Source organism: Benincasa hispida, chromosome 7 (genome assembly GCF_027475165.1).
Source record: "Benincasa hispida cultivar pf3 chromosome 7, pf3_genome.v1.1, whole genome shotgun sequence".
Lineage (NCBI taxonomy): Eukaryota > Viridiplantae > Streptophyta > Magnoliopsida > Cucurbitales > Cucurbitaceae > Benincasa > Benincasa hispida.
Genome location: NC_143484.1, coordinates 19365412 through 19381105, shown reverse-complemented (window position 1 = coordinate 19381105; position 15694 = coordinate 19365412). Strand labels below are relative to the sequence as shown.

The 15694-nt window shown below is 34.6% G+C and overlaps 1 protein-coding gene across 1 annotated transcript; it reads left to right on the top strand.

The window, feature by feature from the left end:
- Positions 1 to 467: 467 nt before the first annotated feature.
- On the top strand, positions 468 to 6975 carry LOC120069670 (uncharacterized). Its single transcript, XM_039021452.2, has 7 exons — positions 468 to 1047; positions 1568 to 1809; positions 1901 to 2023; positions 2182 to 2298; positions 2387 to 2566; positions 3918 to 4059; positions 6334 to 6975. The coding sequence occupies exons 1-7, from the start codon at positions 666 to 668 to the stop codon at positions 6507 to 6509; spliced, it is 1362 nt and encodes a 453-aa protein (XP_038877380.2). The 5' UTR covers positions 468 to 665; the 3' UTR covers positions 6510 to 6975.
- Positions 6976 to 15694: the final 8719 nt, after the last annotated feature.

Below are 15694 nucleotides of genomic sequence, written 5' to 3'. Positions count from 1 at the left end.
AATTTTCAAAAAAGTAATTTTTGTGTTTGGAATTTAGCTAAGAACTCAATTATTGTATTTAAGAAAGATGCAAATCATTTTAAGAAATGTAGATAGAATATAATTAATTTTCAAAAACAAAAACAAAAAACCAATGCGCTGATTGGTAACCATTTTATTTTTTGTTTTTGTTTTTGAAAATTAAGTGTATAGATATAATTTCTTTCTTTGTTATCTATTTTTCACCAATTGTTTAAAAAATTAAAACAAATTTTGAGAACTAAAAAAAAAGCTTTAAAATGTTGTTTTTGGAATTTGACTAAGAATTCAACCATTGTACTTAAAAAAATATACACATTATTATAAGAAATGTAGATGATATAAGGTTAATTTTCAAAAGAAAAACAAAAAACCAAATCCAAACGGACCAAAATAATTACGTTACATTTTTTTTTCCTCTAAAAAAGTTAGAAGAAATTAGAAAACTTATTATGAACATCCAAAATTTACTTGTAGCATTGCGGAAGCAATTTTGTGAACGTGCCGTTAAGCAATTGGCCTTTCAAGAAGAGACAATTTTGAAAGCTCAGAAATCAGATCATGGCCGATATTTCTATACCCATTGAATTCCAAAAAATTTGGTACACACGAACTGGAAGAATATGCTGTTCCGATCGGACTGAGCCATGGGATCCCCATTTCAATGGAGTTCATCTCTTCACACTGCTCCAATCAAGCTCAAATCTCCCATTTTCCCATCCTCCCCATCCAATTTCATCTTCTATTACTGCAAACGATCTACTGTGAAGGATTCCTCAACTCGTCGTTGCGCTGTTTGTGCTCAAAACTCCAATTCCCCGCGGCCCAAGAATTCGAAATCGGTCCTTCTTGGCGATTGCCAAGGGAATGAACTTGTTCGGGTCTCTTCTACTCCGGTTCGACGGCCTAACAGTGTAATTTTCTCTCTGGTGTCTTTATTTGATAAGCGTTCTCTTTGGCGAAGGATCTTTTTTGCCTCGAAGAAAGTTAGGAGTATCATTTTGCTCAACGTCGTCACAATTGTTTATGGTGAGCTTCTCCTTGAACATCCCACGTTTCTATTAGATCAATTGTTGATATCTGAATTCATGGTAAGAATTTCGAGCAAAATTATGTAAGATATAACTTTGCTGAACCGAAATTCGTACAGTTCTAGGGTTTAGGGTTTAGGAAACTTGTGAATTGTAGGCTAATGCTGTCAACATAGCATCTTTCTCGCGAGTCACTATGTATACTATTCTGTTTCTAGTATGATTGTGATAGTAGGGAACTTGTGAACTATTAACATCTTAGGACAATTGTATTATAATTTCAGTTATCTTAATGGAAGTTATTTTCTTATAAAAAGAAGAAGAAGAAAAAGAAAAGAAAGTCAATAAGTTTTTTTCTCTCTATCATCTATGGTTGGGTTCGCTACAAATACAAAATTTCACTACTAAAAATGTTAGCTACAAAAGTCTTGCAGTTTTCTTCTTTTCATATAATAAGGAATTCCTTCAGATCTTCAACTAAAATACCATTCCATATTTTCAAATCTTGGCTGCTGAAGCTAGCAGCATTCCAGTTGTGAAAGAGGTTGAAGAATTAGTGGATCCAGCAACCTTCAATGTTGTGCGGTTTGCTATGACTGCTGTTCCATTTGTTCCACTTGCATTGTATAAATGGGATGATGCCGAGATCCGTGATGCTGGAATAGAATTAGGTTTCTGGGTTAGTTTAGGGTACCTGATGCAAGCATTTGGACTTATAACATCTGATGCTGGGCGAGCATCCTTCATATCAATGCTCACGGTAATATTTGGAATTATATGTAGGGTACATTGGGTAGTAACCTTTGTTGCTATAATATTATGTACTAAGGTACTTGTGTATCAATAATCAGGTGCTTGTAGTTCCTTTACTTGATGGACTTTTAGGGGCTGTAGTTCCTGCTCGTACCTGGTTTGGAGCTCTCATGTCAGTCATTGGAGTTGCAATGCTTGAATCCAGTGGATCCCCTCCTTGTGTATGTTTAGTCTCAAAATTATTTGATTACCAAATAACAAACTTGTAATAATTGGTAGAATTTTATCAATAATTTATAAGATGTCTGATTGTTCTAATTTTAAAATTTGGATATATGTATAGACATCAAATTCAATTAATTCTTATGATTTAATTCAGGTGGGAGATCTTTTGAACTTCTTGAGTGCAATATTTTTTGGTGTGCATATGCTAAGAACAGAGCATATTTCACGACGTATAGATAAGAATAAGTTCTTGCCACTCCTTGCATATGAGGTTAATATATTCTCTTATATAGTAGATGCCGAGAGGCAGTAGTGTTAGTTTTGCTGCAGAGTTTGAGTGATTTTAGTTACTCTTTCAGGTTTGTGTTGTTTCTATTCTATCGATGCTGTGGTATTTTATTTGGAGATGGATTGATGGTGCGGAAACAATTATTGAGTCATGGAATTGGAAAACATATTTAGATTGCGTGTTCATGTTTCCTTGGGTACCTGCTCTGTACACAGGCTTATTGTCCACTGGTTTTTGCCTATGGCTAGAGGTATGACATCTCGTTTTATCTCTACATAAAATTTTAAGTTCAGTTTTGCTTTTCCTTTGAGTTACTATTTGATTTTACTAATCCTCTGTCTTGGGTGTTTTTGCATTTCTTGTATTTATTCTGTAATTTAATTGCCTCAACGGCCTCTCCTGAGTGCTAAAAGTTTTCTTTGCTAATTATAAAATGAATGTTTCTATTCCAAAGTCTAACTTCTTTACGCTGTAACCACGAATTCTTTGTTGTTTAGCCATATTAAATCAGTGAGGAGGATGTTGAATTACCAACTATTTCAAGGGAAACATTAGGATTTGAATCCCAGGGAATTGCTCTATAACATCACATACATATTCTCTTTATCAGTTTCTTTTTTATTTTATTGATTTTTACTTGTTTATTATTTAGTTCTAGTATTTTACTTTTCTCTACCGAGGAAACTCGAACTTCTCATCAATAGATATGAAATATTATAAAAAATAAACACAATCTTCCAAAAGAGAAACTTCATGCAAGTCCAACCTAGGACCCGTAATAAAATACGTACAAAGAAAATCATTCAAGCAAGCCCAAAAACCAAAACAGAAGCCCATACCCACCCAAGAAACATTAAGGACAACCATAACATAACTGAAAGTGCAAGACAGACACCCCAAACTGACAACAGAATTGACGGACCATATGTTTGTGCAAGTCGTATATAATTGAACACCAAAGCTGCCACTTTCCATTCAAATTTCAGTAATGTGCGAACCACTTAAAGCCCTAAATCACCTCAGTGACGTCCAAACCATTAAAGCAAATCAATTAGCATGCAGGAAATAATGTCTTCAAAATCCATCTCGTACTTTGTATGGATTTTGTTACCTACAAATAATATCTATTACATTGTTTTGACTTTTGAAACGAGGAGCAATAAACGTGAGAATTTTTTTCTTCCTCTTGAAAATCTACAAATATTTGACTTTATATAAGTGTACATGCATGCATGCATGTTATTCATCTGTGCACACATATGAGTGCGTAGTTGAAATTGTTTGAACACAAAAATGCTGCATATGACATCTGTAAGTGGTAGATGTATGCTGCATGGCAGTAGTCCTCCTTACCGTCATACTTCTTAAGCCTCCTCGAATAAAATATCAGTTTATCATGCAGATGAAGAAACAATAGGTTCATTCTGATGAAAGAAGTTATAAATTTACAATTATAGTCTACATCTACTGAAATTACTTTGTGGAGTGAATTTTGAGCTTCTTTCATTTGCTTAATGAGAGTTATCTTTTCCATCCAACAACAAAAAGTAGAGTCAATCTTAAGCTATGACTTCTGAGCAAAGCAAAATATGATTCTTCAGATGGCTGCCATGTGCGATGTATCTGCCACGGAAACTGCCATTATTTACAGCTTGGAGCCAGTCTGGGGTGGTAGTTTTGCCTGGATCCTTCTTGGTGAAAGGTGGGGATTGACTGGCTGGATTGGTGCTGCCCTGGTGCTCGGTAAACTTCCTTTCAAAATTAAAAAATTCATGAGTGGAGCTATAGTTTTTATCGTTCTTTCCTTATGATTTATTATGAGTTGTAAATGCTTTTCCTTAATGTTGTCAGTAATAAACTTTCTTCTTTTTTTGATACACTGCTGATATAGTTTCTCGACAATGACGCCACTAGATTTTCTTTCTAGGCATTGATATAAGTAGTGTGGAAAAGTTATGCTTGCAATGCAGTGCTATCTTAGCAATAAAGGTTGATAGGTCTTTTTTTTTTTAAGTTAGACAATGAGCTTGCCCTAAGCCTGTGAACGAAAGGAAACTCAGATCTATTGTTTATTAGTACAACAAGGTTGATGACATAATTTGCTTAGGCAGAAATTTACAGTTTGATTTCTTTTCTTGACATTGGAGGTACAACCGAAGTATAAAAAATGGGTTACTGAAGTGAAGCTGTTGGGATATGATTTTGAGATTCAACATCGACCGGATTGGAAATAAAACAACAGATGAATTGTTGAGACTATGGTCGGTGGCAGAACTAGCTTCCCTCATGGTCCAAACCACCTTTGATGTACGTTTACTCCAAAACAAAGTTCAAAATGATAAAACCCGACACCAATACTATACCAAGTACTGACATATAACAAGGGAAATTATTGGACAAAGAGCAATTGGTGATACCACAAACTTCCTTCTTGATTCCTTCTATATTGCCTACATTTCATGATTTTGTTTTGACAGGGAATTCAGGGTTTCTTAGAACCCATAAAAAACTAACGAGTGAGCTATTTCATAGTGGTATGAAGGTCGATGTAAAATAAAACAAAATATTGGCATAACAATACTTTCTACATTTCGGACACCACCCTGTTCATAGCTGCCGTGTTTTCTTTTGCCAAGGACAATGCATTTCGGTTAGCCACCCATTTTCTTCCAAGGTTACGGCCATGTCTTTTAGGTAGGTGGTTTGCTTGCCTTGTCTTCCTCGCTCCATGTTGGATCATGACAGGATCTTTGTAAGTCATTTCTGGACCATTGTTTAAACTACAAAGGCACCCAATTTTTATGACTACGTCATTCCATCTGCAAACGGATAGTCAAGCTGATTTAGTGAATGGCAACCAAAGAAGTGGAGTCAATGGATTCCTTGGACAAAATAGTGGTATAACACGACTTTCCACATTTTGAACACCACCCTGTTCTTTGTGTTTTATGGTCACCGACCACACCCCTATTGTTGTTAGACAACCATAGGAAGTCTTCATAACAACATCTTGGATCAGCAACTTGTAGAGCAAAGATCTCACTTTGACTACTCTTGAGTCACTACCCTCAAGTCTCACATCTTGTGGTTGCCACAAATGCGTGATGAAATATTAAATCTCGCCACCTCACAAATGTCCTCTGCCAATTCCTAACATATTTGAAAATCATATTATTCCGCTTGAACTAAATACCCAACAAAATAGCAAAGAAACGTGGATGTCATTGCCCCTCTCCCTAAATGCTAGAAAAGACCGCCATCTCTATTATGCGCCCAACTAACATAGAACAACCTCACCAATGATCCCAAAAGTAGTTTGCGAACTGGCAATCCCACATCAAATGATTCAAAATGCAGAACAACTTTATGATCCCAAAAGTACTTTTAGAATTTTCTTCCATATTTCTGGTTTGTGTGTTGCTAATTGATTTTTTGTCGGAGAGTTTTGAAGGATGAAAACCTAACATAATAGTTTTTGTAGAAATCACAAAAAATAGAAGGGAATGGTATATATTGTTATGAGAAAAACAAATGACAGCAAATAATAAAAGAAGAAAAAAACAGTACTCAAATTTATGTGGTTCACAATGGTGTGTTAGGATCCGGGGGCTAGGAGAGAAACTGTTTTATTATTTTGAGGAGAAAAGAGTACAAAAAACAAAAATAAGAATGTAGGGAAGTGTTCAAAGTGTTTATATATGGAAACTCGTGCTTAGTCATTTGAAGCACCAAGTAACAAATTCACATATATATTGACATATTTCATGGTTTAACTGAACTTTGATTTTGAAAATAAATGAAAGAATAGCAGGGCATAAAAAAAAAGGTCCAACCAAAATATTATTATCCTCTACCCTATGCTGATGGTAAAAGGTTTATCAGATTATGAACAAAAGAATAGCTGATTGTACCGATAACTAACGTATTCTTCCTGTGCATCTTGTTCTATGAGAATATGATGTTCGTACCCATACTTCTCAAGACAATTTACAGTGTCCTTGTGATTTTGATATGCAGTTGGAAGCATAACAGTGCAGATATTTGCATCATCTGCAACAAAATCTTGCAAAGATGAAAGAAGCAAAAGCAGGGAAGTCCATGGCCTTTTGGGTTCGGGTGATGATCGGAATTTGTCGACCTCCCCAATCGTTATAACGAGAGTCAAGAATATTGTAGATCATTTGAAGAAGTAAGGCATATTATTTAGGGTAAGTTATAAGTTTAGTGTTTCTAGGAGGTCCCCCAACTTTTAAGTAATGTCTAATAAGTTTCTAAACTCTCAATGTTGCGTCGTATAGGACTCTAAACTTTTAAAAAGTGTCTAATAGGTCTATGAATTTTCAATGTTGTAATCGAATAGATCTTAGATCTATTATAATCTCTATAAAGTTGAATGACAAGACACAAAATTAAAAGCTTAAAAATTTGTTGGACACAAAATTGAAATGTTAGAGATTATTACAATATTTTTTAAAGTTGGGGGATCTATTAGATAGTCTCGAAGATTCAAGGACCAAACATCTAATTTCTGTAATATATTTACACAAATAGATATAGGTATAAGCAATAATTAGAGCTATACCTATGAATATGTAGATGTATGATGTATATATCAAAGAAGTGAAGTTACTAACAAGATATTACAGTAGCTTTATCCAAGTTCCTGATTTTGAACCGTGCAATATTGGACCTGGTTGCTGGTGGGTACGCATCAGCCACTCTGTATATTAAAAATGTATCTATTCAAATAAATTGGATTCATTTACTCAAAATAGTATTATAGTAATAATAAATTAGAAAATTTTAAATTTTTTTCTCAATTTCTAAAACAAAACAAGTTTAAAAAGAATTACATTTGAAAAAAATTCATATAAATGACCTACTTTATGAAACAATTATTTTTCTTTTTTATTTTTTTAATCTTTATGAAAAGTGAAATTTATGTTATTACTTTTGAGTTAAAACGGAAAACATCATGAAATTTCTCTCTTGTTGCTCACCTCTATCTTATCTGTTTTTTCGGACCGTGAACTTGGAATTAGGGGTTGACCCGTGATTGGATGGTTGGAACAAAATCTATAGGATTAAGAAACCAATCCCATGGGTTTTGGATAAGATTTTTTCCTAATGAATGCCATGAGTTTGGCGGCTGTTGATAATAATTGTCTGTTGGTTGTTAGTGATTGTTAGCGACGGTCAACTATCATGGGTTGCTTAATGGTAAAAAATGAGAGTTTCGATAAATGGCTAAGAGGTTAAAGGTTTAATCCATGGTAGCCATCTACCTATAAATTAATTTTCTATGAGTTTCTTTGACATTTAAATATTGTAGGATTAGGTGGTTGTCCTATGAGATTAGTTGAGGCATACGTAAGTTGGTTTGGACACTTACGAATATAAAAAAAATATTGTTAGCAACAGCCAAGATCGACCTTTGTTAGTGCGTTGTATCATTTGAAGATTCATCTCCTTGAAGAATATTATACTTGCTTTTGATTATTCCACTTTGTTGGAGAGTAAATTCATGTTGGCAAAATTCTGTCAATAAAGAGTTGTCAAACTCTCTTTCATGATCCCTCATTCAATCCATTTTTATTTCTTGATTTCTTTGAAGATACAAACATAGTATCTGACACATTGTAAAAATTTCTGAGTTGTTCCCCTACCAACCCAATCCTAAATAGATTGAGAGAAATCATCAACACATGTAGAAGTATATTTGTTTCTTCTAAGATTTTCAAACAGAATAGGACCCATTAGATCTATATGAAGAATTTTGAGAACATCATCAGTGGGAAGTTGTGGAAGTTTTTTGTGAGCTACTTCGATCTATTTGCCAGCCTGATAAATCACCACACACGACTCCATCTTCAAAATGAAGACAAGGTATTCATAATATAACTTCTTCTAAAATAGTTTTTTGGACTGAACAGAGATTAACCTGACCATGTTTCTTGTGCAAGAGCATGACTTCATTGTGCTTAAAGAAGTTACAAACAAAGACAACATTAGGAATCCCAAGTAGCAATTATCGAAAGAAAAAATACATGGTATTATGAGAGATCTTTTGTTGTTCGTCACCAAACATTGACCTTTCGAGAAACTAACTAATAACTCACAAAAAGACCTATCTTTATGCTTCTAATCCCGCTCGTTTACGATAGCAAGCTCAAACGTCTATATTTGAAGGAACTCAAGTAAATTCTGCATTTAGAATATTACGGTCATCCAGTGTTAATTTTGAGCTATTAATAGCCATACCGAGCATCTAGATTTTCAAGGGACAAAAAATGGAGAAAAATGCCTCAAAGAAGACTTGGTGCTACAGTGCCAATAGCAAAAGGCAACCATCAGGGCTGGTGTTGCGGTGTTGCCCTCTGGTGCTATAGCGCCCATCGATCATCAGGTCTATGTGGGCACAAGGCAAAGGGATGTACAATACAGTGTTGCGTGTGACACGGGGAAAGGGTTCTCAGTGCCACAGCGCTACCTCGTATTTTATAAATAGACCTTTTCTGGATGTAGGGTTTAAGATTGATCCATGATAGTTGAAAAGAAAACTTAAATATTGGATGTTGCCCAACTTGCGCATAGTCATGGTGTGTCAACAAGGTTCTTTTTCTAATTTTAGGAGTAGGAATCCAATGTATATTTTGGGAGAACTAAACTTTCTTGCTTAATACATTGTGATTTCTTGCAACTTTAAGCATGTGGCTTAATTAGATTTGTGTTTGTGAATGGATTGATGCCCCTACCAACTTATGCATGTCTTTAGCTATAGGTTCAAGCTTGAACATTTCCCCCATGGTTCGTCTCGCTTTAATCATCGTAGTAGTAAAAGTTGAATCCATGTATGTTAGGAATATAGGCTATCCATAGACCTTATATGCATGTTCAACTAAAGTTCAAAGAACAAACGAGTTAGTTAATTAGGTAATTCAATTAATTAGCTGTTACGATGGAATCTTTAACCTTAATGCAAATGTTTTATTAACACCTATATATATACTGTTGACCACAATAGGACAAAAGCATTTAGTTCGATTGGGGCATTTGTCTTAATTGGTAGTTAGGGAGCTTGCTTATATTTTCCAACGAGGTGGTGCTATGTGAACGAATTGGTTAACCAAGTAAGTCGTTTTGTACTTGCTAAATCAAATGTATGTTCAATTAAGAGATTCAACGATTAAAATTGCATCTCATTACCAATTGCTCCCAGGCTAGATCAATCTAATTTTAGGTTACATTTACTCTTTATCTTTTATTTTTCCTACTTCATTTCTATATACCCACAACCCCTATTAACCGCTTTAACTAGGGAACTAATTTAATGAAACAAATCTTATGCTTTTCTGTGGATCAACCCAACTTACTGCTAATACTACCTATTAGTAGTAGAAGTTCTAATGATTAGTATTATAATTTTATTTGATTGGTCAATATATACGTCAACATTTAATCTTGTCACTAACATTTAGGCCTTGATCACATAACTAACAAATACTGATAAAATTTGTTGTCAAATCATCCAGAAGCATGTCATATTGGAGAAAGAGAAGACCAGAGTATTGAATTTTTCCTCTACCAAGAATCTTTCTTTTTGCTCCGTCGCCAATGATGACATGACCAGATTCACAAGATTGAAGATTTGTTACAAAAGACTTCTCACCTGTCATGTACCTAGAGCATCCATTGCCAAAGCACCGATCATATTTTTTCGACGACCTAAAAGATGTTAGTCCCACATTGTATCGAACTCTTGTTTTTACATGTCATTCTTGTTTTAATATAAGAGCTAAGGGCTTTTGAATATTACTTTTCCTGACCTATGTAGAGGATAACTAGGACAAATAATTATATAAACTTAGCAATTTAAGATAACAAGGTCTAATATGAGCTTTTACCACAATGATGACATATCCACACCCTCTTGGCTTGTTTTACAAACTTCTAAGAAGATGACTGTGCAGACATTGAGGACATATGTGTTGACATTTGCTTCTGGTTACACCTATAAAAAAATATTTTATTTTCTCTTAGAAATAGACTGTTTGTCAAATCTTTTCTTTATTCCGGAGTATCCAAGACCTGTTAAATCAAAAGATTTATTACCTTGAGATGAAATTTTATCAGAATCATTCGTTCTTGTGTTTAGCATATTTATAGATTTATACACACTCCAATTTGGTATTGGCTTGATTCAGCTCGTTTTTTTATCTTAGAGATAATGGTCATGAGTCAATTATCAGAAAGAAGTGACTCAAGTCTTTCTTTCTGAACATCAAATACTTTTATGTTCTTTAGTCATTGTTAATGTAAGATACAATAAGAATTTTCAATTGATTCAGATGTATCTTATTCTTCATCGCTAGTGTCACTACATTCATTTTCTTTATATTTGCAGAAATGAATGTCCTTGGTAATGTGGCCGATAAGGTTTTGACACCTTTTTCAGATTTACTACTATGTTGAGAGTCTTTATTAGAGAAAATTAACACATAGCTCTTATTTTTCCGTTTGAGGTAATTTGGATATTCAAACTGATACATTTCCCTGCAACGAAAGGATTCTCTTTTATTTTGAACAATATTTCTTGAATTATCAACATCAACATCAACTTCTGATTATGATATTTTTAAAGATTTGAAGATGCACTTTCACTTTCTTTAACATGTTGAGATACAAAATTTCTAGATTTCTTTTCAAAGTGCTTCAGAACCTTGTTAAACTGTTTAGGTTGCAAAGATATTGAGCCTGCAAGAGATTCTTCTAACTTTGCAGTTTTACCATCAGACTAATCATTTACAGAGGATTGTAGCGCAATGCCTTTGTTTCTCTTGTCAGGTTTCCCGTCATAAGTCATTTTAAAAGAAGCAAGGGCCTAAACAATTCATCAACCTTCACTATTGTAATGTCATGAGCTTCTTCAATGGTTTTTACTTTCATATCAAACCTTTTTGGCAAAGGTTGAGAACTTTTCTAAAACTAGTTTCTCTACTGACATCTTTTCATCCAAAGCAAACATTCATTCGTTGTATTAAATAAACGAATCTTAAATTCGGTAATCGTTTCATTTTCAAGCACTTTTAAATTTTGAAATTAGTAGTCACTGTAATATATTAAATATTTTGTATATTTAAAATAAACAACATAAGTTTATTAATAATACATAAATTTTCATTGATCCAGTTCATTGAACTAAAAATAAAAATTAGTGGTTTTATGTTTAAATAATTTAACAAAACTCATTTTTACATTTAGAGTGAACAATTTTATAATTTTTACCCTCACACCATAAACTATATAGGTGGTTTGGGATGTCAAATCGTTGTGTCTTTAATCATTCAAAATTAATTTATTATTTTTTTATGCAACTTTTTATATTATCAAAATTAGAATTAAAGGATTGGAAACATGTTTTAGAGTGATTTTAAAAATGAAAAAAGTGATTTTAACTATTTGATAATCACTTCCGAACATGCCTTATTCTCTTTTTCTTTTTCTTTTTGCCCTTACATAGTTTTTTTCTTATTATATATATATAAAAAAAAAACCCATTAGTCATGCAGAAAGAGGTTGCTTTTTAAACAAAAAATAAAAAATAAAAATAAAAAAATCGGAAGTTATTGGCACAATTAGCAGAGAGAAAAAAATCGAACAATAAAAAAAGATTAGAGACTAAATCGTTCAGTTTTGAGACATACAAAGTCATTTGAAACAAACTTCAAATTTAGAAGACTAGAAGTATAATTTACCCTAAGTCAAGACCATAGGATTTAAAAAATGTAGTGTCCCCAATGATGGTATCTATAGTACATTAGTAACTTTTACTGGGTTCCTTGTTTGGTAGAATCAAATTATTAATTAATTGATGAGAATCACTTTTTAAATTCTAGCTAACCTATTTAGGTTTTGTAAAAATCTACTCTTTCCATAACTATTAAATAAATATATTATAATTATATCCTTTCATATCAATATATTTTTTATATTTATTTTTAATTTTTAATTGATTCAAATATTTTATAATTATTAATTTCCTTAAACTTTTACCAATTCATTTCGATCATATAAAATTTTTAAAAATATATATTATAACAAATTATAAATTAATTATGAACGTGAAAATAATTAAAATAATAAACATACATTCGTTCATATAATTAATTTACATCAACTTAGTATTAATTTCGTTAATACCATAACTATGTTTTTCTAATTTAAAATTAAAATTTATCAAACATTATTGTGTTAAAAGTTACCGGAATCCCAAACGAACTCTACATTCTATTTGTTTTTTATTATTGTTTTTAAATAATAATATATAGCTATTTATTCATTTATTAATTTTCCTTCCAACCCAAAATAGTAAGCTTTAGATAGACTTTTTTTTTCTTGATAATCTTTTTAACCCAAATGAGAGATATCCTTTAAGATTGCTTCTGTATCAAGGCTAAAGTTGGAAATGCATTGGATAGATGAATTAAAACACTTCGATCAGATCAAGGTGGAGAGTTTTTGGATTCGGCATTCTAGGACTATTTGATAGAAGATGGAATCGTTTCCCGACACTTCACACCGGGTACACCTCAGCAGAATGGTGTAGCAGAGAGGAGAAACAAAACCTTGTTGGACATGGTTCGTTCGATGATGAGTTACGCTTCCTTACCGGACTCGTTTTGGAGTTACGCAGTGGAGATTACGGTTTACATACTCAACTGTGTTCCTTCTAAGAGTGTTGCGAGAACACCTCTGGATTTGTGGAACGGGCGTAAAACTAGTTTACGCCACTTCCGCATATGAGGTTGCCCAGTACATGTGCTTGAGGCTAATCCCAAGAAGTTGAAACTACGGTCGAGGTTATGCCTCTTTGTAAGTTACCCCAAGGTACATGAGGGGGTTATTTTTATGATTCGTCGGAAAATAGGGTGTTTGTTTCCACAAACGCTACTTTTCTGGAGAAGGATCATATTAGGGAGCATAGTCCACGTAGTAAAATCGTGTTACATGAGCTTTCCAATGAAACTACTGAAACTTCAACAAGAGTTGTTGAAAAGCCTCTTCATCAACAAGAGTTGTTGATGATAGTTCATCTAGTAGGTCAGTTATACATCAAGAGTTAAAGGAACCTTGAAGCAGTGGGAGGGTTGCAAACCCACCCGTTCGATATCTGGGTTTCACGAAAATCCTAGCTATGGTAGTAGATGACGATGTTGAAGATACTTTGTCTTATCAAAAGGCAATGGAGGATATAGACCGGGATGAATAGGTCAAAGCCATAGATCTTGAGATGGAGTCGATGTACTTGAACTCAGTATGAGATCTTGTAGATCAACCTGATGGGGTAAGACCTATAGGTTGTCAATTGATCTACAAGAGGAAATGGGGTGTTGATAGAAAGGACACCTTCAAGCCTCGACTTGTGGCAAAGGGTTATACCCAGGTAGAGGGAGTCGACTATGAGGAGACTTTCTCGACTGTTGCCATGTTAAAGTCGATCCTATCCTCCTGTCCATTGTCGCTTATTATAATTATGAGATCTGACAAATGGACGCCAAGACTGCCTTTTTGAATGGCAATCTTGAGGAGACCATTTACATGGTGCAGTCCAAGAGATTCATTGCCTAAGGTCAAGAACAAAAAGTTTGCAAACTGAATCAGTCCATTTATGGGCTGAAACAGGCGTCTCGATCTTGGAACATTCGGTTTGATGCTGCGATCAAATGGTATTGCTTTAACCGAAACGTTAATGAATCTTGTGTCTACAAAAAGATCGTCAACGGTTCAGTAGTTTTCTTAGTGTTGTATGTAGATGATATCTTATTCATTGGGTATGATGTAGGTTTACTGACTGCAGTTAAGAACTGGCTAGCGATCCAATTCCAAATGAAATATTTGGGAGAGGCTCAATTTGTTCTGGGTATACAGATCTTTCGGGATCGTAAGAACAAAGTGCTAACACTATCTTAGGCATCGTACATTGACAAGATATTGCTCAAGTACTCGATGCAGAACTCCAAAAGGGGCCTAATACTGTTCAGGCATGGAATCACTTTTTCTAAGGACATGTGTCCTAAGATGCCTCAAGAGGTTGAGGAGATGAGATGGGTCCCATATGCATCTGTCGTTTTACAGTTTGTTGTATGTGATGCTCTGTACTAGGTCAGACACCTGGTACGCTGTGGGCATAGTCAGTAGGTATCAGTCTAACCTAGGCCAGGGTCACTGGACCGCAGTTAAGAACATTATAAAGTATCATAGAAGAACGAGGAACTACATGTTCGTGTCTGGATCTAAGGATTTGATCCTTACTGGATCATGAATTCTGACTTTCAGACTGATAGGGACTTCCAGAAGTCCACTTCATGGTCAATTTTTACTCTAAACGGAGGAGCTGTAGTGTGGCGAAGTGCTAAGTAGGGGTGTATCACCGACTCCATTATGAAGGTCGAGTACGTAGCAACCTACGAAGCTGCTAAGGAGGTCGTCTGGCTCAAGAAGTTCTTGACAGAGCTGGAAATTGATCCAGATATGTCTAGGCTCATCACTCTCTATTGTGACAATAGTGGTGCTGTGGCGAACTCCAAGGAGCCCAGGAGTTACAGGCGCAACAAACACATAGAGCGAAAGTATCACCCGATCTGCGAGATAGTGCATCAAAGGACGTGATCGTGACGAAAATCGCTTCGGAGCACGACATTGTTGACCTGTTTACGAAGGCTCTCACGACCACAGTGTTTGAGGGTCACCTTTAGAGCATGGGTCTACAGAACCACCCGCGGCTGGACTAGGGTTAGTGGGAGATTTTATTGTACTGGGCCTTAGTGCCCTAGTTTATTGTTTTGTACTAGTTTATGTACACCCTACTCGCTTTAGGAGAAATGAGTGATTGTTGGGGATAATGCCCATAGTGGTAAGTCTTGGGCAATCTGCAGGAAAACAGGAGTATGAGTTTTCGTAAAGCTAATTTCTAATCAGAGCGGTAAATGAGGGGAGGTTTGGTGTGGATGGTGATAGCGTGCAAAAATTAAAGAAGAAATGTAAAGGCAATGGTAAATGTAACCTAAGATTGTATTAATCTAGTTTCAAGAGCAAGGGAGATTACTATGTAACTTCGATAATTAATTTGTATTAATTAAACATGCATTCGATCTATGCGTGCACAACAATATACTTAGCCTAACCTAACTCAACAACGCTATAGGCAACCAAATCATTCGATTAACCCAAGCAAGCATCCTAAATATCAATTAAAGCCCATACTCTAACTAAACTAAATCCTTTAACCCTACTGGGTTCCAAGCAGCCATATAGAAGTAACAACATTCGCAATAAGCCCTAACATTCAATTGTGTAATGGGAAAGCTTAACTTAATTA